General features: G+C 44.0%; 1 protein-coding gene across 2 annotated transcripts in view; it reads right to left on the bottom strand.

Annotated features, from left to right (window-relative positions):
* SLC14A1 (solute carrier family 14 member 1 (Kidd blood group)) overlaps positions 1-17,947 on the bottom strand; it is a 37,137-nt gene extending 19,190 nt beyond the window's left edge. The window contains exons 1-5 of one of the 2 annotated variants that reach the window (XM_061607406.1): positions 17,851-17,947; positions 12,184-12,362; positions 11,448-11,592; positions 2,944-3,133; positions 293-421 (exon numbers count right to left, since the gene is read on the bottom strand). In XM_061607406.1, coding sequence (XP_061463390.1) covers positions 293-421; positions 2,944-3,133; positions 11,448-11,592; positions 12,184-12,362; positions 17,851-17,947 — 740 coding nt within the window. The remainder of the gene's footprint in view (positions 1-292; positions 422-2,943; positions 3,134-11,447; positions 11,593-12,183; positions 12,363-17,850) is intronic. The other variant, XM_061607404.1, reaches the window with a different exon arrangement.
* Positions 17,948-21,489: the final 3,542 nt, after the last annotated feature.

The following is a 21,489-nucleotide window of genomic DNA, read 5'->3' as shown; positions in this document are numbered from 1 at the left end:
TGTTGCTAAACTACAACTCCCATCATTCCTAGCCATTGCCATGTTTGCTGGAGCAGATGGGTGCTGTAGTTCAGCAACATCTGGAGGGCCAAAGGTCCCACACTACAGCCTTATGCAGAGCTTGGAAAAGTTACTTTTTTGAACTACAACTCCCGTCAGCCCAATCCAGTGGCCATGCTGGCTGGGGCTGATGGGAGTTGTAGTTTAACAAAGTAACTTTTCCAAGCTCTGGCGTTATGGCCTCACAGAGAGAGGGAGCAAAATGCATACATACCTCCCCCGCTAAACTTACCATGTCATGGACATGAGAACGACAGGAAGCAAAAGCCACCAATAATATTCCCCCTTGTCCGAGAACACAGCCAAGAGCATTCCTACCAGGACTCCATTGTACCCGTATAGTCCTGCAGCAATGGCTGCCCTGCGTGAGAAAGAAAACAGGTCAAATGTGCTTGTGACTAGGCATGGAAAGATCTGTCAATTTAGTTTCTCTTAGTTTCTCATTTTTCCAATCTTAAATTCAGTTCTTTATATATCTGCAGCAATTTGTGATTTTGTTTTAAAAAATCCTTGTGAAAATTCTCCAGCATTTTAGTGCAATTTTCTCTGAATAAAACACATTTTTGTAGGCAGTTTTGACGAATGTACACATTTTTGCATGCAAATTTCTCCTAATATTTATGTATGTAATTTCCACTCATATAATCATTTTTATGCATGCTTTCCACTAACATATAAATTTTTGTAAACACTGTTTGGTTGGCGAACTTCATTGCAAAACCTGAATAAGAGCGGATTTGAAAGGATGGCTGTGTTTCAGTTCTCAAATTGTTTCAGAAAGTGCAGATTTGGTAGATTCAGCTTGAAATGCGAACTGAATCAAATTTCTCGCCCATCCGTACTTATAGAATCCCAGAATCATAGGAAAGTAGAGTTGGAAGAGGCCAATAAGGACATCAAGTCCAACCCCCTGCTCAGTGCAGGGATCCAACATAAAGCATACCCAACACATGGCTGCCCAGCTGCCTCTTGAATGCCTCCTGTGCTGGAGGCATATGCTTATGACTATATCCCTTCCCGCAGTAACTGCTGAAGTTGTGCGGCTGAGGTCTTGACAATTGTCTGTCCTCCATAACAATAGACAATGACAGGCCGTGCTTAATGGTGGAGGGCCTCATGGCTTACTAGTAAAGAAGGACTGATCGAGCATGTGGAGTCACAGGTAGGGGACTTTCTGCCAGGCCGGACCCACTAACAGGCAGCTGTCTCCAACAGCTGACTTGGAATTTCAGGAAAGAGCATTTTAGGTATTTAATGGATGAATATAGTATTTAAGGATAGGGAGAGGTGCTTGTGGGATTACAGAGCTTGGAAAAGTTACTTTTTTGAACTACAACTCCCATCAGCCCAATCCAGTGGCCATGCTGGCTGGGCTGATGGGAGTTGTAGTTCAAAAAAGTAACTTTTCCAAGCTCTGGATTTTCAGCCTCCGGTGCCAGATTAACCTGGCAGGCCTTGGGTACCTCCACCTCAGGCAGCAAAACCTTTTAAGGCTGTGGCCCACACATAACTCAGAGGAAGGACCTTCATGTCCTGCTTGGAGGGCTTCCCATAGGCATCTGCTTGGCCACTGCGGTATACAGGATGCTTAAGACAGACAGGCCTTTGGTCTGAACCAGCACGATTCTTAGGGAAAGGGCTGTGGCTCAGTGGTAGAGCATCAGATTTGCATGCAGAAGGTCCTAGGGTCCTGGCATCTCCAAGCAGGGTTGGAGAGGATTCCCTGCTTGAAACCCTGGAGAGCTGCTGCTAGTCCATGACAGGGATAATACTGAGCTAGATGGACCAATGGTTTGACTCAGTGCAAGCCATCGTCCGCTGTTCCTATAACCCTTCTTATGCTTTTAGGATGAGGTGGCAGTGACACAGCTGGGAGGGTCAAGAATGTGGAGCAGTTGCTGGGCCGTTAGCACCTGCCTGTCTCTGCTCTCTGGTGCCACCTGGTCTCTATTATCAGTACAGCCCAGGGGGAGTCATTCTGTTGTATGTACAATGGCTCTTTGTGCATAGAAATACCCAGAAAGTGTTGCTCAGTCACTGTTTGCAATATTTCTACAAGCATTTTTACCCAGCATGGCAGAAGCGCCATGCTTTGAAGCTGCTCCAAGCAGCTTCGTGCTGTTAAAGACAAGAAACATAAGATAAAGATCAGCCCTTGGTACACATTATAAGCACTCTTCAGTTTGGTTCTTTTGGGGGGATGGCTGTGCATGACTGTTTTATGTGTGGATATTTTAGGAATTCCCCAGAATTATTCTTAAAAAATCTACATAGGAATGGGGTGAGATGTACTTTAAGACATCAGCAGATTAAAACAGGACGGGACAGACTGGGATAGATTAATCCATCCTTAGTGATATCATCATGTAGACAAATCTTAATAGGCTTTGTAACACATCCCATGCACTATGCTGTTCCTGATTGGCTGGAATTTTCCACATGACTAATCAAGGAAGCCCAAAGATGCACCAACTGGGGCAGGGGACAGTGATGTTGTAGTATTGGCCAGGAGAAATGTTAGCATCAAAGAGGAGAGGGGCAAAAAACTCACATTTTTGCATCCGTGTTTCAGGGAATATTACTGCACTAATGAAATCCCATCTCCAACTTGAAAATCAAAATTGGGGGATAGTTAGTGTACCAATCATCATCATCGGCTATTTTGAGATTATCTTGCTCAGTCATTATTCTCCCACATTGAACAGTATAATTCTGCTCACAGAACTTTAGCTTTCAGAGTTCAAACTTTCAGTCTCATATATTGCAATAGATGAAATATTTGTGGAGCTGACAATTAGCCCAGTTGCCATTTTCATATAAGCATGTAAAAAAATTATAAAAAAGGATTGGAGGCATTAAAGAACAATTCAAGGGCCAACTTACCTCTCCTGGCTTAGGATGAGTGCTGTTAAAGTCGAGACGATGACTCCAATGCAACATGTGAGTGTGAGCCACGGGCTCTGGACCAGGAACCCAGCAATCATGATCAGACCACTGAGTGGGTTGCTGACAAACATCACTTGAGATACACCACGCAGGACCCAGTCAGGAAACTGCAACATCAGAGGCTTATCTGGAAGATAATATATCTCCATTGGAGCAACTACGTACAAATTAAGATGGGGCCTGTCTGAAAACATGAATAAAGGTACAACACACACACATGTAAGATGCTCAGGGTCTATTACTACTACTACTACTACTACTACTACTGTTGGAAGAGAGCTTTACCCATACCATGGACTGCAAAAAAGACAAATAATTGGGTGTTAGAACAAATTAAACCAGAACTGTCACTAGAAGCTAAAATGATGAAACTGAGGTTATCATACTTTGGACACATCATGAGAAGACCTGATTCACTAGAAAAGACAATAATGCTGGGAAAGACAGAAGGGAGTAGAACAAGAGGAAGGCCAAACAAGAGATGGATTGATTCCATAAAGGAAGCCACAGACCTTAGCTTACAAGATCTGAGCAGGGTGGTTCATAAGAACATAAGAAGAGCCTGCTGGATCAGGCCAGTGGCCCATCTAGTCCAGCATCCTGTTCTCACAGTGGCCAACCAGGTGCCTGGGGAAACCCGCAAGCAGGACCCGAGTGCAAGAACACTCTCCCCTCCTGAGGCTTCCGGCAACTGGTTTTCAGAAACATGCTGCCTCTGACTAGGGTGGCACAGCACAGCCATCACGGCTAGTAGCCATTGATAGCCCTGTTCTCCATGAATTGGTTTAATCTTCTTTTAAAGCCGTCCAAGCTGGTGGCCATTACTGCATCTTGTGGGAGCAAATTCCATAGTTTAACTATGCGCTGAGTAAAGAAGTACTTCCTTTTGTCTGTCCTGAATCTTCCAACATTCAGCTTCTTTGAATGTCCACGAGTTCTAGTATTATGAGAGAGGGAGAAGAACTTTTCTCTATCCACTTTCTTAATGCCATGCATAATTTTATACACTTCTATCATGTCTCCTCTGACCCGCCTTTTCTCTAAACTAAAAAGCCCCAAATGCTGCAACCTTTCCTCGTAAGGGAGTCGCTCCATCCCCTTGATCATTCTGGTTGCCCTCTTCTGAACCTTTTCCAACTCTATAATATCCTTTTTGAGATGAGGCGACCAGAACTATACACAGTATTCCAAATGCGGCCGCACCATAGATTTATACAACGGCATTATGATATCGGCTGTTTTATTTTCAATACCTTTCCTAATTATCGCTAGCATGGAATTTGCCTTTTTCACAGCTGCCGCACACTGGGTCGACATTTTCATCGTGCTGTCCACTACAACCCCGAGGTCTCTCTCCTGGTCGGTCACCGCTAGTTCAGACCCCATGAGCGTATATGTGAAATTCAGATGTTTTGCTCCAATATGCATAATTTTACACTTGTTTATATTGAATTGCATTTGCCATTTTTCCGCCCATTCACTCAGTTTGGAGAGATCTTTTTGGAGCTCTTCACAATCCCTTTTTGTTTTAACAACCCTGAACAATTTAGTGTCGTCAGCAAACTTGGCCACTTCACTGCTCACTCCTAATTCTAGGTCATTAATGAACAAGTTGAAAAGTACAGGTCCCAATACCGATCCTTGAGGGACTCCACTTTCTACAGCCCTCCATTGGGAGAACTGTCCGTTTATTCCTACTCTCTGCTTTCTGCTTCTTAACCAATTCCTTATCCACAAGAGGACCTCTCCTCTTATTCCATGACTGCTAAGCTTCCTCAGAAGTCTTTGGTGAGGTACCTTGTCAAACGCTTTTTGAAAGTCTAAGTACACTATGTCCACTGGATCACCTCTATCTATATGCTTGTTGACACTCTCAAAGAATTCTAATAGGTTACTGAGACAGGACTTTCCCTTGCAGAAGCCATGCTGGCTCTGCTTCAGCAAGGCTTGTTCTTCTATGTGCTTAGTTAATCTAGCTTTAATAATACTTTCTACCAGTTTTCCAGGGACAGAAGTTAAGCTAACTGGCCTGTAATTTCCGGGATCCCCTCTGGATCCCTTTTTCAATATTGGCGTTACATTTGCCACTTTCCAGTGCTCAGGCACGGAGGAGGACCCGAGGGACAAGTTACATATTTTAGTTAGCAGATCAGCAATTTCACATTTGAGTTCTTTGAGAACTCTCGGGTGGATGCCATCCGGGCCCGGTGATTTGTCAGTTTTTATATTGTCCATTAAGCCTAGAACTTCCTCTCTCGTTACCACTATTTGTCTCAGTTCCTCAGAATCCCTTCCTGCAAATGTTAGTTCAGGTTCAGGGATCTGCCCTATATCTTCCACTGTGAAGACAGATGCAAAGAATTCATTTAGCTTCTCTGCAATCTCCTTATCGTTCTTTAGTACACCTTTGACTCCCTTATCATCCAAGGGTCCAATCGCCTCCCTAGATGGTCTCCTGCTTTGAATGTATTTATAGTTTTTTTGTTGTTGGTTTTTATGTTCTTAGCAATGTGCTCCTCAAATTCTTTTTTAGCATCCCTTATTGTCTTCTTGCATTTCTTTTGCCAGAGTTTGTGTTCTTTTTTATTTTCTTCATTCGGACAAGACTTCCATTTTCTGAAGGAAGACTTTTTGCCTCTAAGAGCTTCCTTGACTCTGCTCGTTAACCATGCTGGCATCTTCATGGCCCTGGTGGTACCTTTTCTGATCTGCGGTATGCACTCCAGTTGAGCTTCTAATATAGTGTTTTTAAACAACTTCCAAGCATTTTAGAGTGATGTGACCCTCTGGACTTTGTTTTTCAGCTTTCTTTTTACCAATCCCCTCAGTTTTGTGAAGTTTCCTCTTTTGAAGACAAATGTGACCGTGTTGGATTTTCTTGGCAATTGGCCAGTTACATGTATGTTTAATTTAATAGCACTGTGGTCACTGCTCCCAATCGGTTCAACAACACTTACATCTCACACCAGGTCCCGGTCCCCACTGAGGATTAAGTCCAGGGTTGCCGTCCCTCTGGTCGGTTCCATGACCAACTGGTCTAGGGAATAGTCATTTAGAATATCTAGAAACTTTGCTTCTTTGTCATGACTGGAACACATATGCAGCCAGTCTATGTCCGGGTAGTTGAAGTCACCCATTACTACCACATTTCCTAGTTTGGATGCTTCCTCAATTTCATAGCTCATCTCAAGGTCATGAGATGACATGAACATGAGATGTTCATGACAGATGCTCTTGGAGGTCGCTGATTCATAGGGTCGCCATAAGTCGTAATCGAGTTGAAGGCACATAACAACAAGAACAAACTACTACTGCTACTACATAAACATCTCAAAAACAAACATCTTGGAATTCTTATAAAAATAAAACATATTAAAACCATTTAAAAAATAAAACATATTAAAAAAGTATTTCTTTTTAAAAAATATTTACAACATCTTAAAAAGCCATTCCAAAACAGATGCAGACTAGGGTAAGGTCTCCACTTAAAAGGCTTGTTGGAAGAGGAAGGTCTTCAACAGGTACTGAAGAGATATGGCACCTGTCTAATATTTCAGGGGAGGGGATTCCAAAGTGTCAGTGCCACTACACTAAAGATCTGCTTCCTATGTTGTGTGGAACGGACCCCCTTATAAGATGGTATAATAAAATAAAAAGATGGAGTAACCTTGCTGAAGCTAACGAGGGGTGGGCATAGATCCAATGGTCTGATTCAGTATAAGGTGGCTTCCTAGGTTACTACCTGGCATTTCATTAGGTGTAATTGTTGGGTCCCAAATATTTAGCAAATATTGGACAAGTATGTAACAATTCTGTGAATATGCAATGTCAAAATGCATAGAGAGGCAAATTCTGGGGAGCAATTCCAACAGGCCTTAGTTTCTGCTGTTTATAATTTTATGGTCTGGGACAGTTTCTAGTGTGCATATCTCCAGTGACATTTGATAGGGCCCTTAACAACAAGAAGGTTGTAAAATATGACACACATTTATTATTGTTTGGAAAAGTAAAAAAAAAAACATTTTGCATTTGGGAAGTTGACTGAGCAGTGCAAGAACTAGTGGCAGAGTTCATGCGGAAGACAAATATGGCTTATTTATGTTGCTTACATCTAAGGCGGCAGATGGCGTGTGCATCTTCCTGCCAGCTTGTGCTGGGATTGCGACACACCGTTCCATTTGTGTAATTTAAACTTCTGCAGTGGAATTTGGGCAAGATAAACACACGGTGTGGGATCAGGGTGGAGAACAAATGAAGGAAACCTAGGAAGAAACATCTTGTGGTATGCATATGGGGTAAGATAAAGGGCAGCATCAAGGCTAGCAGAGCCGGCTGTAGGATTTGGGGGCCCCCTCAGTCCAGAGTGACAGAAGTGCCTTGAACCGGGCCTCTTGGCAGTCAGGCTCTGATGCCTTACTTCCTGTGCCCAGCAGTGGTCCACAACCTTCATTCCGGTGGTCCACGGCACGTTGGCACTAAATATTCATATTGTTTCTTATTGCATTTTAATTGATTCTTTTATGTCTTAGATTGAATTTTATCATGTTTCAACCCGAGTTCAGCAGAATGGGAATTGTAATGAAATAATACACAATATAAGGGATAAAGGAAGCAATAAAAATGCACTTTAGAAGGATACAGCATCTAGCACAGTGCATTACGACTGCTACGGCAGAAAAACCATTAAGTGGTCTGCCAAGACCCTCAGCAATTTCCAAGCAATCTGTGGGGGGAAATGTTTGGGAACCACTGCAGTGGACTGAGCTTCATGGTTTGAGGGCTGCTCAAGCAAACCCATACAGCCTGCTCAAGCAAACCCATCCCTGCCACCATTCCCTAAAGCCACGATCTACAAGCCAAAAAATTCCCACTGAAACATTTTTGGCAATGTCAATTGCAGACATGAGGGGCTCCTGATCTGGACTGGGCACACTGTGTGTGTGTGTGTGCGCGCGTGTGCACAAAGGAGTAAAGCGTCTTCCCTTCCACGCCACTAAGGTTCCAGTCTGGACTGGGGCCCCGCACTGGTTGTTGCTCAAACTAACCCTTCACTTAAGGGAGGAGTGCAATGCTATGCATGTTTGCTCAGAAGTAAGTCTAAAGAACGGGAAGCAGAGAATAGGAATAAACAGATAATTTTCGCTATAGAGCGACAGTGAGTGGGATTGATTTAAAGGGAAGGAGTGAGGTGTCCAAGTTTGATGATGGACACCAAGATACTAAAGGTGGTGAAGACGAAACACTCCAAAGAAGAATCTCTCCAGACTGGGTGAATGGGATTTAAAATGGCAAGTGTGGTTTAATGCTTGTAAATATAGTATTTATTTTGTTTTTGCTGTGCTTTTCGTTGTTTGTTTGTATATGTTTTTGTATTTTTATTATGATATATTGTATTTTATTTTGTTTGTTCACCGCCCTGAGAGCTATTTCGCTAAGGGCGGTATATAAATTGAAATAATAAATAATAAATAAATAAATGTAAAGTGCAATAGTGTAATGGCAAATTCAGAAGCGCTGGGTCCCTTCATGACAGTCACAGCCATGCCTCCTCACAGCCACACCCCCTCACATGCAAGCTTGCTCTCTGTCGCCATCTCCACACTCCAGTGCTTTCTGCATGAGCCTTCTCCCACAATAGCAGATGTCCTTAGGAGCCAATCAGCATGAAAGGTGAGTGTGTTAGCTACTGCAAAGAGTCTTAGTGGTTAACTCACCTCCTCTCAGTCTGATTGGCTTCAATCAGCAGGAAGGAACGAAGCATGTTACAAGATTCTTCTCAGTGGCTAACACACTCACCTTTCATGCTGATTGGCTTGTAGGATGCTAGAGACATAGGGAACTGGCTGGCACCCTGCTCCCAAAAAAGTAAGGGGTCTAAGGCCCCCCTGAGACCCCAGACAACTACACTCCTGGTAAAGTGATGCACATTGGGGCAGAAAAGAGAAATAAATCTTAGTCTCACATACACACTTTTGGGGTCTGAACTGGTGGTGACTAACCAGGAAATAGAGCTTGGGGCCGTACTGGACAGCTTGGTGAGAATGTTGACCCAGTGTGCGGTGGCTGTGAAAAAGGTGAATTCTATGTTATGAAAATAAAACTGCCAAGATCATAATGCCATTATTCAAATAAATCTATGGTGCATCTGCGCTTGTCATGCTGTGTATTGTTCTAGTCACTTCACTTCAACAACAACAAGAATAACATATAGAATTCTTCCCCCAGAAGAAGCCCCAAAAGGATACTGTGGAGTTGGACAAGTTTCAGAAAAGGGCAACCAAAATGATCCAGGGGATGAACAGCTCCTCTATGAGGAAAGCTTGCAGCATTTGGGGCTTTTTGGTTCAGAGAAAAGGCGAGTAAGAGGTGACATGATAGAAATGTGTAACATTTTGCATGGCATGGAGAGGGTATTTAGAGAAGAGTTCTTCTCCCTCTCTGATAAAATTAGAACTCAGGGCCATCTAATGAATGTTGGACGCTTCAGGGCAGGAAGTACATCTATGCACATAGTTAAAACTATGTTTGCTGCCACAATGCGTAGCAATGGCCACCATCTGGGATGGCTTTAAAAGAGGATGAAACAAATCCATGGCAGTTGGCGCTTCTCAGTGGCTACTGAGTGAACGTAGTGAACCTACCCGTTCACTACGTTCAACATCTAAGGCCCTCCTCCGAGTTCCGACTCACAGAGAAGCTCGGAGGGTTGTAACAAGATCTAGGGCCTTTTCGGTGGTTGCCCCCGAATTATGGAACAGTCTCCCCGATGAGGTGCGCCTGCCGCCTACACTTTTATCTTTTCGGCGCCAGGTTAAACCCTTTTTATTCTCCCAGGCATTTTAATCTATCTTTTAGCTTTTAATGTATATCAGGTCGTTTAATTGTTTAATATGTATGCTTTTACTGTTTTTGTGATTCTATTGTATTTTATCCTATGTTGTGCACCGCCCTGAGAGCCTTCGGGCTGTGGGCGGTATAGAAATCGAATAAAATAAAAATAAATAAATAATAATAAAATACTAGTCATGAACACCAGTTACTAGAGAACAACAGCAGGAGAAAACTATTGCCTTCATGCCTTGTTTATGGGTTCCCCAGAGGTATCTGACTGGCCGCTGTGGAAAACGGGATGCTGGACTAGAATGGACCATTGGTCTGATCCACAAGGGATCTTCCTATGTTCATCTTGGACTCAGGAAACCTGCGTAACAGGGATGCGGAATGGTGGCCCTCCAAATGTTGATGGACCAACTCCCATCAGCCTCAGTCAGCATGGCCAATGGGGAGGGATGGTGGCAGCAGTAGTCCTGTAATATCTGGAGGACCAGAGATTCACCATCCATGATATATAGGATTGTGGCATTGTTGTTGTTATATGCTTTCAAGTCGATTCCAACTTACGGTGACCCTATGAATCAGCGAACTCCAATAGCATCTGTTATAAAACACCTTGTTCAGATCTTGTAAGTTCAGGTCTGTGGCTTCCTTTATGAAATACAGAGGAAGCTCTTATGAACTAGAGCCTGCTTCATCAGAAATGCAAAGTGTTATCGTCATAATGATTCTGTTTGCTGGATTTACAGAAAAGCTGCAACTCCAGACACATTCAGCAACATTTGCTTACTGTATAGGTGGTTCCACACCAGACGATGGGCAAATGAAGGCATGGGCATTTGCCTGCCCTCGGTGTACATTTCTATGTGTGCCCAGTGCAGTAGAGTCGAGATGCATCTGCCCCTCACTCAAAGATTTAACTTCCAGAGACCTAACATTTTCCCCAAAGGCAAAACAGGGATGGTAACTAACACCAGGGACAAGAGCCAGAAAAACTGGGATGGTAGTAAATTGGGACAGTTGTGGGAGCCTGGTCTCCAAGGTGAGGTGGGGCAGAGCTCTACAAGTATTTTTACTACTGTATTATATAAGGGTATAAACACACTCACTGTTCTGCCTGTTCCAGTGCATCTCCACCTCCCTCTTCTGAAAACCAGGACACACAACGCTAGTCAGACCCCGACCCATTTTACTGTAAGACCTAGTGGGAGCAGCTTGAGTGCAGTTTTTATTTTTTATTTAAAATTCAGCTTCAAAGAGATTGAAGAATTGACTGGCAGATCAACCTGTTTCCCCCTCCAGGTGTGGCTAATGGAAATGTCTTGATCTGGCAACTAGTGTGTTCACAGCCTCAGTGTCCACATTTTCTTTGCAGGCTGGGGAGAAAACCAGAACAAATTGGCCTCATCTCTGGAGAACACCTTGGCTGCCTCTCCAGGTCCAGTGGTTGCAAGCCACCTCTGGAGACAGTGGAAGAATTTGAGAGTAGCTCAAAGTCATTCCAAAAGCTTTGCAGATGAGCAGGGAACTAGGCAAAGGTCTGCAGGGCCAAACCCAACATTGCACCACACCGGTTCTCTTAGGCGTATCATCTGCTACGTGTTTACCTTTCAGCCAGTCTCCCATCACCTTCATATCACCCGTGACGTAGCTCAGGGCTCTGCAGATTCGTCCCCAACTTTTCCCTGTCTGCGGCTGTATTTTGCTCAATTTTTCTCCATCGGCTTCCATTTCCATTGTGACGTTCAAACCCTGCCAAGACAAAAGCCACAATGCACAGGATGTCAGAAGTCAATGTGCCCCTCCTTACCATGGCATGATGGGAAGCAATTCAGAAAGAAAGCAGGCCAGGGAGAAGCAACTGCTTCACAGGTACTTCTGCAACATCCACACCACAGCGCAGGGACAGCCAACATCACACCCTTGGGATGTTGTTGGACTCTCATTCCCATCAGCCCCAGCCAGCATGGCCAAGGGTCAGTGATGATGGAAATTGGAGTCCAGCAACATCTGTAGAGCACTACATTGACTACTCCTGTCAGAGCATGAAAAACCAAAGGGTTAGGGGATCATCAGATATAACCACTACCCTTCCACCAAGCTGACCTGTGCACCTCAACCGTAGGTCTATGGGAGGGGCCATGGCTCAGTGGGAGAGCATCTGCTTTGCATGCAGAAGGTCCTAAGTTCAATCCCTGGCAGGTAGGCCTGGGAGAGTCTCTTGTGTAAAACTCTGGAAGAGCCTCTGCCAGTCAGTGTAGACCATACTGAGCTAGATAGACTAATGGTTTGATAAGGCAGTTTCCTGTGTTCCTATGCAGGCCATGTTCAGAGTATGCCTACCTGGCCTTCCAGCCTCTTCAGTAGTGGCATGCTTTGAGAGGGGTCTTGGGCACACGCTGGCCAGCGCTGGCTCTTAAATTCAGAGTCATAAGGCTCGTGTCCATCTGGGGATGTGTTTGTTGGGACTGTGATGGTGGAGTGACCGGAAATGTCGGTGAGAGAACATCCATCCATCTTTCCTAGCATTGCACATGTGATAAAGGGCAGGGAGAAGGAAGTCAGTAGGAGAACCCATTCTCTGCCCTGACAAGAAGTTCATTATTTTACTGGCACCTGGTCAGGTGTCCCTCATTGTGCTCTTTGGTTTATGACATCTCATATGACTGCTACGCTGGCCTGTGTTGAATGAGATATACCATGTAGGTGGAATGTTGTCTTTTTTTGATCCCATTTTGGCAAGTGCTCATCAGCTGTGTGTTACCAATGTATGTGCAGCTAATGCTGTGCTGAAAAGTACTCACAGTAGTGGGGCAGCAGTGCTTGCCTGACCTCCCGGCAGCAGAATTGCTGCTGCTTACTGGGAGGGAGAGTGAGAGGGGCAAGGTTGCAGGGAGGTCGTTGCTGTGCAATTGCATTGGTAGAGTGCTCCTGCTGGTGTGTCCCACTCTCCCTTCCAGTAAGCAGCAGTAACTCTGCTACAGTGAGGCTGCCACCCCACTTCACCATCCACTCCTTTGCCCCCTGCATTTCTTTTAACCATCCTCCATCAAAGAATGAGAGCAGAAAGTGCATCAGAAAATTATCAAAAGGAAGGGAAATTTTGGCAAAATTCTCATAGGTGGGGTGGAGGGTTTTTGTCACACTTATCTTACTTTTGAGGTGGCTGAGGTGGTTTTGTGTGGTTCTTTTCTTTCATTCTACAAAGCATCTTGCCAGTGGTCTGCACTCTGCAGCCTTCCTGGGTGCCCACACATCAAAACCTTGCAAAAGGCATCAAAAGGTAATTCTTCTCATGGGCCTTTTTCAGGTCAGGAAGTGTGGGCAGCTGGTGAGGCTGCAGAGTGCTAGAGAAATGCTTACTAGGAAACAAAAAATACATACACTATCCTTGACTCCTTTGCAATAAGGTAAACTCAAAACTGGACATAGTTCAAGGTTCTGAATTTGGTGTACAAAGCCCTACACAGCTTGGGACCAGGATACCTGAAAGATTGTCTTACCCCTTCTAAACCCAATCGATCACTGCACTCTGCAGGTGAGGGCCTCCTGCAGATACCATCTTATCAGGAGGTCCGTTCTGCATAATATAGGATATGGACCTTTAGCGTTGTTGCACTTACCCTTTGGAATTCCCTCTCCTTAAATATTAGTCAAGTGCCATCCCTGCTATCTTTTTGGCACCTACTGAAGACCTTCCTCTTTCAACAAGCCTTTTAAGTAGAGACCTTATCCCAGTCTGCGTCTGTGTTGAAATTGCTTTTTAATATGTTCTTAAACCTTTTTTAAAAAAAATGCTTTGTTTTTAAAATGTTTTATAGATGCGTTTAGTGTTTTGTTGTTTGTTTGCTGCTCTGGGCTCTTTCTGGGAAGAAGGGTAGGATATAAATTTAATAAACAAACAATAATAATACCAGTTAGCCATCCTTGTCCATCATTTGGGGAGGAGGAGGAAGGAGTGGAAACAGGGCAAAGGGAACTTTTAAAAATGGCTCCCCCAGATTTTTCACTCTGTTTATTGGATGCTGAAACTGGAAGGACAATTTTGCCAAATATTCTTCAGGGGGACAGAGAATAGTTTTTTGAGGACAGGTGTCCCATAAGTACTGGCAGTGTCTCTCTCTTTTTAAGGATCTCTCTCCCCTCCCAGCAACCACTGGCCACTTTATTGGCAACTTGGCCAACATTTTGCAACTTCCATAATGCGCTAGTCCTAGTGCTTGTTCCAGGGCATTTTCAGGGAAGATATGACAAAACCGTCATCTTTTTGGGGTGTGAAAAATATGGTTCTCAAAAATATCCTCTGAGAAAAAAGTGCCTTCCCAGAAAATTCAGCTCTCCTCTATAAATTATATCTTTCTGTTCGCTGAAAAGTAGAAAGAATCACACATGCGGAGTGCCTTTCCTCCAAGCCTTGGGCAACATCTAATAACTTCTCCTGGAGTTGTGACAGAGGACTGGGGACGTGCTTTCGAAGAGGACTGGTGTGGATTATGCTTTGCAGTTTACATAAGGCAGTCCTTACTGCTGGGCTAGGAATGCCTTTCACCTCAGTTAGAAAAGTGTGGGATCATTCTTTCTTTCCCTGTGATGTGTTGACTTAACTGAGCTGTTTTAGTGAACTGTTTGGTTTAACCAAGAGCAACGTTTACCTAAGTCATTTGTTCAGCCCTCTTTTCTGTTTTTGGCACGCTGGTATTTGGAACTGGGGGCCCCACGCCCTAGGGCTAGGGTTGCCAGGTCCATGGCCTAAGACTGATCCTGTATCTTTAGGAGAAGAGAAAGTCAGCCAAGTGCAGGTGTTCTTGCAACACTGTAATGGGAAAAACCACAAGGTGGAATTCTCCCTCCCCCCTGAACATCTTTTAAAGATACAGAAGAGCTCTGGGAGGCTGGGCCTGGCAACCAAGAGGTCTTCTGTATCTTTAAAAGTTTTGCATTGAGAAGGGAGAAGCCCACCTTGTGGTTTTTCCCATTACAGGATTGCAAGAACACCTGCACTTGGCTGGCTTTCTCTTCTCCTAAAGATACAGGATCAGTCTCAGGGATTGAACCTGGCAACCCTATCTCAGATATGCAGGGCTGATTTTGAAAGGTGATTAGCCCAGGATCTCCTTGGGTTGGTCAGAGAACTGCAAAGCTAATTCCACCCAGTCCCCTTATCCAAGGCAGGATCATTGCCAGATCATCTCACTCATCGGTTTACATAGCCCTGATGAGAGTGTGCCGCTATTAGGCTCCTGAACACTTTTCTTTCTTTTCTTTTTAAAGAGAGTGATGACCCTACTCGCAGGCTTACACAAAAGGAATCAGTTGCATGAAGGGCAAATTCCAGCTGTTGTGCATTTGTTTTACATCAGTACAGAGATTATCTTGCAAAAGCCATTCCTGGTGAAATTTGCCCTCCCAAGAAACCTGCTTTGGTATAGAATTCTTTGCAGGGCCCAGATCTAGGAGCCCGAACAGCAGGTTTAGCACAGCCTATGCACTGGTCAGGCTTAGAGCAATTGTTTGAGATGTTCTGCTCAGGTCAGCCAGCAGGGGGCAGGATTTGCAACTAATCCCATTGCTCTCCCAAAGGGTTTTCAGGAGGGCTGAATGAAAATACCCCCCCATACTTTTGTGGCCCCCAAATTTCAGCAAATTATGTGGGGGAAGAGGTAAATTTTGAAGGCAGGGGTGCAAAATTCAGCAGTGTTCCCCTTGGCTTATTGAGCTTTATTTTGCTTTATTTTATATCCTGCTTTTCAGGCTAGGTTTCCAGAGCAGGTTATGATAAAAAACAAACTAGCATAAAATGTCAAGGCAGAAATCAAAAGGGTGTGTGGGGCAATTTCCTCTCCCAGAATGCTGCTCAGAACTGCACTACATCACAATGTAACATCATATTGGGGTGTTACTGGAAACTAAAAATAGCGTCTGCTGGCTTAAGAGGTTGGGGGAGGGGAGGCTGTGTAATTTGACATTCCTGACCTCAAAATTAACTTCTAATCCCAAACAATTATCTGAAAATCATTAATTTGTGCCTCCCGGCTGAAATTTCATTTCCACATGAAAGATTGGAGGACCCAGTTGGGTTTTCTAACTTGTTATTTTGGCCTGTCGGTGAGTGACAACCAAGTTTGGTAAAACAGGGCCGGCCCTATCATTAGGCAGACTGAGGGAGCTGCCTGAGGCAGCTGATGTTGGGTGTTACGAAAGGGCAGCAAGTGGTTGGTTATTTAATTTCTTATGATTAGTATTTCAGTGCCAGAGAGAGTGAGAGAGGCACTTGTGGGATTTTCTGCCTCAGGTGTCAGAATCACTTGGCCAGGTTTAATAGTATGCATCCCAAATTGTGTGTGTGTGGGAGGAGGACACTACAAGTTTTTCAAATTTGGATAGCAAAATGTCTTGAGCCAGCCCTGGTTTGAGTCAAGCCATTGCATTCACTATTTGTCAGATATGCTGGTTTCTAGCAAACAGAACTTTAAAAATATATCCATGTGAATCACACTCTTCATGGATTGCTGTTTTTAATAATCTAGTAGGGAGTAGGGTAAGTACCTGGATCCTGAGATGGTGTAAAATCTAGCATTATCCTGCTGATACCCATTAAACACTTTCCCCAATAACACTGCCTATGTGGCTAAATAGCTAGGTGAGAAATCGGACAATTAGTGTCCCACTTCTTAACATGTTAGTAATCCATTTCTGCTCCTAGGATGAACTCTCCAAGTTTTTGTCACTATGAATGCCTGAAAAAAACAAACTGCTCATTGGTAAGGATTCAGCATTGTTAAAAAACCCACAATATTTCAACTTCTAGAGACTTGTCCTAACTTTAAAGTACTTGCTGCTGGTTCCTGCCTCTTATCTCTTCCCACCGCTTGTAGTTTGTCATTGGCGCTATTAACAGGCAGTAAGAGGGACAGATAAGCAAGATGCACAAAGCAAGCTGCGGCATGTTTATTCAGAAATAACACCCACTGAGTTCAATGGGGCTTACTCCCATGTCGCCTAGGATTACAGCCACAGTCAGTCTGCAGGTGGGACGCTGGAAAGCAAAAAAAGCACCTGCCAGTTAATGGTTACCGTGCATGACACAGTAGGATTAGGACTGGTTTGCAGTGTAATCTTCTGCATGTCTGCTCAGAGTGAAGTCCTACTGAGTTTAATGGGGCTTCCTGTCAGGTAGGGATGTGCAAATCTGCCCCTTTCAGTTTCTCGCAATTTCCCATTTTTCCAGTCCTAAATTCAGTTCTCCACATCATTTGCACTAAAAAAAAGTCTTTGTGAAAATCCATTAGTATTTTAGTGCGAATTTCAATATATACATTTCCATCGGCACGTTTGTCAAGCATGCACATTTTTGCAAAGCAATTTTTCCTAATACAACGCATTTTGGTATGTTATCTTCACTCATCTGTGCATTTGTATGTTATTTTCACTCGTCTGAGCATTTATCCACGTATATGCTTTTTTGTGCACATTGCTTGACTGGAGAACTGCACCGCAGAATTCGGAGAAGTGTGAATTTGCAAGAATGGCTGTGTTTCGGTTCACATGTTGTTTTGGACAATGCAGGTAGGCAGGTTAGCCTTTAAATGTGAACTGAACTGGGTTTCTACTCTATCCTTTCTCCCGGATAAGTGAGCTTAGGGCTACAGCCTCAGCTTTCCTAAGGGCATCTTTAACACAGGAGTCCCACTGAACAACTTCCTAGAGTGTGTATCCTTAGGGATTACACAGTCTTCATATTCTAGTTCAACTTAATTTGCTACTGGCTCGTTTTTAACTCCCTTTCAGCAAGGGCTTGGAGACGGGGAGCAGAAGAAGGCACTGTTAGGGTGACCGGATGCAAAAAAGAAGGCAGGTGCAGCAAACTTACACTAGCTCATATTCTCCCCTCTTAAATAAAGCCCAACTATTAAAAGTGCAGACGTCTTGTCCTCTGCTGAATCCAAACACGCCAGACAGCCTAGAATTGCCGCACTGTCTTAAACAAGGAAAGAAGCCGTCTCTTCTTACCTTGAACTGCCGCCCGGCCAGGAAGTTTCCTGCTCTGCCAAGTTTTATCACTTGAAGAGAGTGTGCAGAGACAGTGATAGTGGTAGAGCGCATGCATCGCACCACTTTATATAGCCCAGAACAACTCCAGGCATAGCATAATTCATCTTGGCAGCCCTGCTCCTCCTCCCATTCCACACATACGCCTGGGTCTCCCAAGCAATCCTAGGAGGAGAGTGTTTTGCCCTTTCTCTCTTCCTTGGCTTTTTGACCACATTGCTCACAACTATAAAACATATATCCCATCCCCCCCGCTGTTTTCCAGCTCCCCACCCACTTCTCCTCTCTGTGCCTAATTTCTGTCCAGCTAAAGAAGGTATGAAATACGCAGAGAAAGAGAGACACTCTGTTGGAGAGCTAAGCGCATGCTTTCTTTTAAGGAGGGCTTGCAACAGTGGAGGCTTGTCCCTTCAGGCAAATGGGGCACTGCCCCACCAGCCTCAGTCTGCCTTCAGCCAGACCCCAAACTGCCTGCTTTCGTACTTGCAGCCAGTCCAGCAAGGGCCCCTGGCAGAGCTTCCTCCTTTGGAGTCTCAGTGTTGCCCCCTGCAGAACTTTGCAGGGAAGAAGATGGGAGCAGAACTGGAATGAGTTGGCTCTGCCTGTCATTGGCTCTGGCTCTATCGATTGTGGGGCTGCCGGCCTTCTGCCCCACCAGTCCCAATGGGCACCAGCCACCACTAACTTGCAAGTGCATAACTGTGGTTGGATCATGCCTGTTGGCTTCAGAGAAGAACTGCAAGCAGGAGATTTCACTGAGTGGACAGAACAAAGATTGCAGCGTCAAAGCCACAGGTTGGGGGTGGGACCAAACACCCTGCTCCCTTTAATATTTATTTATTTATTTATTTATTCCTTCTTCTTCTTCCTTTTCTTCTTCTTCTTCACAATAACAATAACAATGACGACAAGAACAAGAACAAGAATTTAATAATAATATTTATTACATTTGTCAGTCGTTTTATAGGAAAGAAAATAATCTCAGAGTGACTTAACGAGATAAAATATAACAAACAAAAGCAATTTAAAACCAGTGTAAACACATAAAATGCTCATCCGACAGATCATTAACAAGGTGGCTGTATAGCAGAGGGGATTTCAGCAGGTGTAACTTGTAGGACAAGTGGCAGGTCTGGAGCCCACAATGGAAGTTGTGAGGGCTGATGGGTATTTTACTTATTTTATTTTATATCATTTATTTGTTCCAGCTTTTTACGTATTTTAGAAAATGGAAATGGTCTGCCTTCAAGTCGATTCCGACTTACGATGACCCTATGAACAGGGTTTTCATGGTAAGCGGTATTCAGAGGTGGTTTACCTTTGCCTTCCTCTGAGGCTGAGAGGCAGTGACTGGCCCAAGGTCACGCAGTCAGCTTCATGGCTGTGTGGGGATTCAAACCCTGGTCTCCCAGGCCATAGTCCAACACTTTAACACTACACCACACTGGCTCTCTTTATATACTTTATACGTATATAATTCCTGAAGTGTCTAAGCAGCATACATAAAAAATGACAGAAAGTGCATATTGGCTACAACCAAAAGTAATCACAAAAACAGAACTCTTCCTAAAAATGCCTGCTCAAATAGAAAAGAGAAGAGCCTGAAGTTCAACAGCGAGGGGGTCCATCTGATCTTAGCCACAGTTCCACAGAAGAAGGCCCACAGTGCTGAATGCATGCTTCTGGTGGACATGAACCATGCGCCATGGGGGACCGCTAACAGGAAGTCCCCTGAAGATCTCAATGGTCGGGTGGGGATATGAGGAACCAGACGGTCCTTAACGTACAGTGGACCCAAGTTGTTAAGACTGAGTAAGTTAATACATGACTGGTAGGTGGGGCCTATTGAAACACATGTGTGCATGTGCACACATGCATGTACACACACGCATGCGCACATGCACACACACACACTTCCCTTCCCTGTGCACCATATTCCCCATCACAATCACACTATCTGCAACCTGCCAAACATCCAAAGCACAATTTACAGGGACAAGACAGTGTGTGGGCTTGCAGGAAGGCAGCACACTTTGGAGGCAGGAGGAAATTTGGTGGTGGGTGGCTTGGGCACTTGCCCAGGCCGCACTGAAGGCCTCCACATGCTGCGAGCCCCTGGGTTGCCCACATGTGTCCTATGCACGTATGTCATCTACGTATGGGCATCCCTTTGAGATCTCAATGTTGGAAGTGGGCGGAGACAAGCAGGCTTTATGGAATGATCAGGAAAGGGTGTGGCTGGCTAAGAGAGTGCTGGAAAGCATTATATTGATTGATTGATTGATTGAGTTTATTTATATGCCACCTTTCCACAGCAAGCTGTGCCCAAAGTGGCTTAGAACAAAGAGAAGTCAGTTTACAAAACATAATAAATTCAAGCAGGACAAAAACCAACGATGTAAAAACATAAAATAAATTCAGTATTACAAAAGAAATAATCTAGATTGGAATACATTAAGTACAAAGCGAATAAGTACATCCTTAGCTCTTCTGAGATAAAATAAAGCTAAACAAATTAAACTGTTGCTATATTTACATACCTAAAATACAAATTTTGTTCACATTTATACAATTGCGAAGTCAGTGAAGACACACAGATCAAAGTAAAAGCAAATGGATTACAGAACATTTCCTAAAACATTATTCAGACTTCAGTGTAGTGTGTTTCCTGAAGTTGGTTTTCTTGGGGATGAGGAAAATGGTCGCCTGCTAGGAAGACACTATTTTGGCAGCTCTTCAAACTATCTTTCTAGTGCCGTCTAATTTATTGCTGAAGCCGTGATATCCTGCACTTGGCTTGTAATTTTTCTTATTCCCTATTCCTCTTTATCAACATAAATACCAGCTGCTGTATCTTGACACTGGCTGGCTGGCCTTGTGAGCGTGTAGGACTGTTTCCAGCTTCTTTCCTGTTTCACACCCAGTCGGGGCTATTTGGACTGAGGAGTCAGTTGTATGAAACATTATCCAAGGAAAACACCATAAAGGAGACATGGTGATTCCTTATGTTTGGTGAGCATAATTATTTATCCCACTGAAGTCTTCGGAGTCTCTTAAATCTCCTTTGAAGTTAGGAGGTGGGCTGTAACAACAGTAGCCTATGCAAGTATTTGATAAGAGTGGGGGACCACTTCTAATAAAGTGAAGTTGGTTTTCTCAGTTGAGAACCATGGGCCATGTGGTGGAACCAGTAGTAACCAAAATCTACTCCAAGGAATGTCATATACCACATCCATATATATATTGACTATATATATTTACAGTATGGCTGTATATATTCCATTGTTCCATCTTCAGGTCCACAGAGTGAACAACAGCTTTTACAGTGCAATTAAAATACATACAAACACACCACACATTTATTCCACTATTATTGCACTTTAAACAGTCATGGCTTCCCCCAAAGAATCCTGGGAAGTGTAGACTGTGAAGGGTGCTGAGAGCTGTTAGGAGACTCCTATTCCCCTCATAGAACTACAGTTCCTTGAATGGCTTAACAGTCAGTTCCTCTTCCCAGGGAACCTGGGGAATTGTAGTTCTGTGAAGGATATGAGGGTCTCCTAATAGCTCTCAGCACCCATATCAAGCTACACTTCCCAG

Source organism: Rhineura floridana, chromosome 1, assembly GCF_030035675.1.
Source record: "Rhineura floridana isolate rRhiFlo1 chromosome 1, rRhiFlo1.hap2, whole genome shotgun sequence".
NCBI lineage: Eukaryota > Metazoa > Chordata > Lepidosauria > Squamata > Rhineuridae > Rhineura > Rhineura floridana.
Note: the sequence above shows the minus strand (reverse complement) of the source record. Positions and strands in the feature narration are given on the sequence as shown.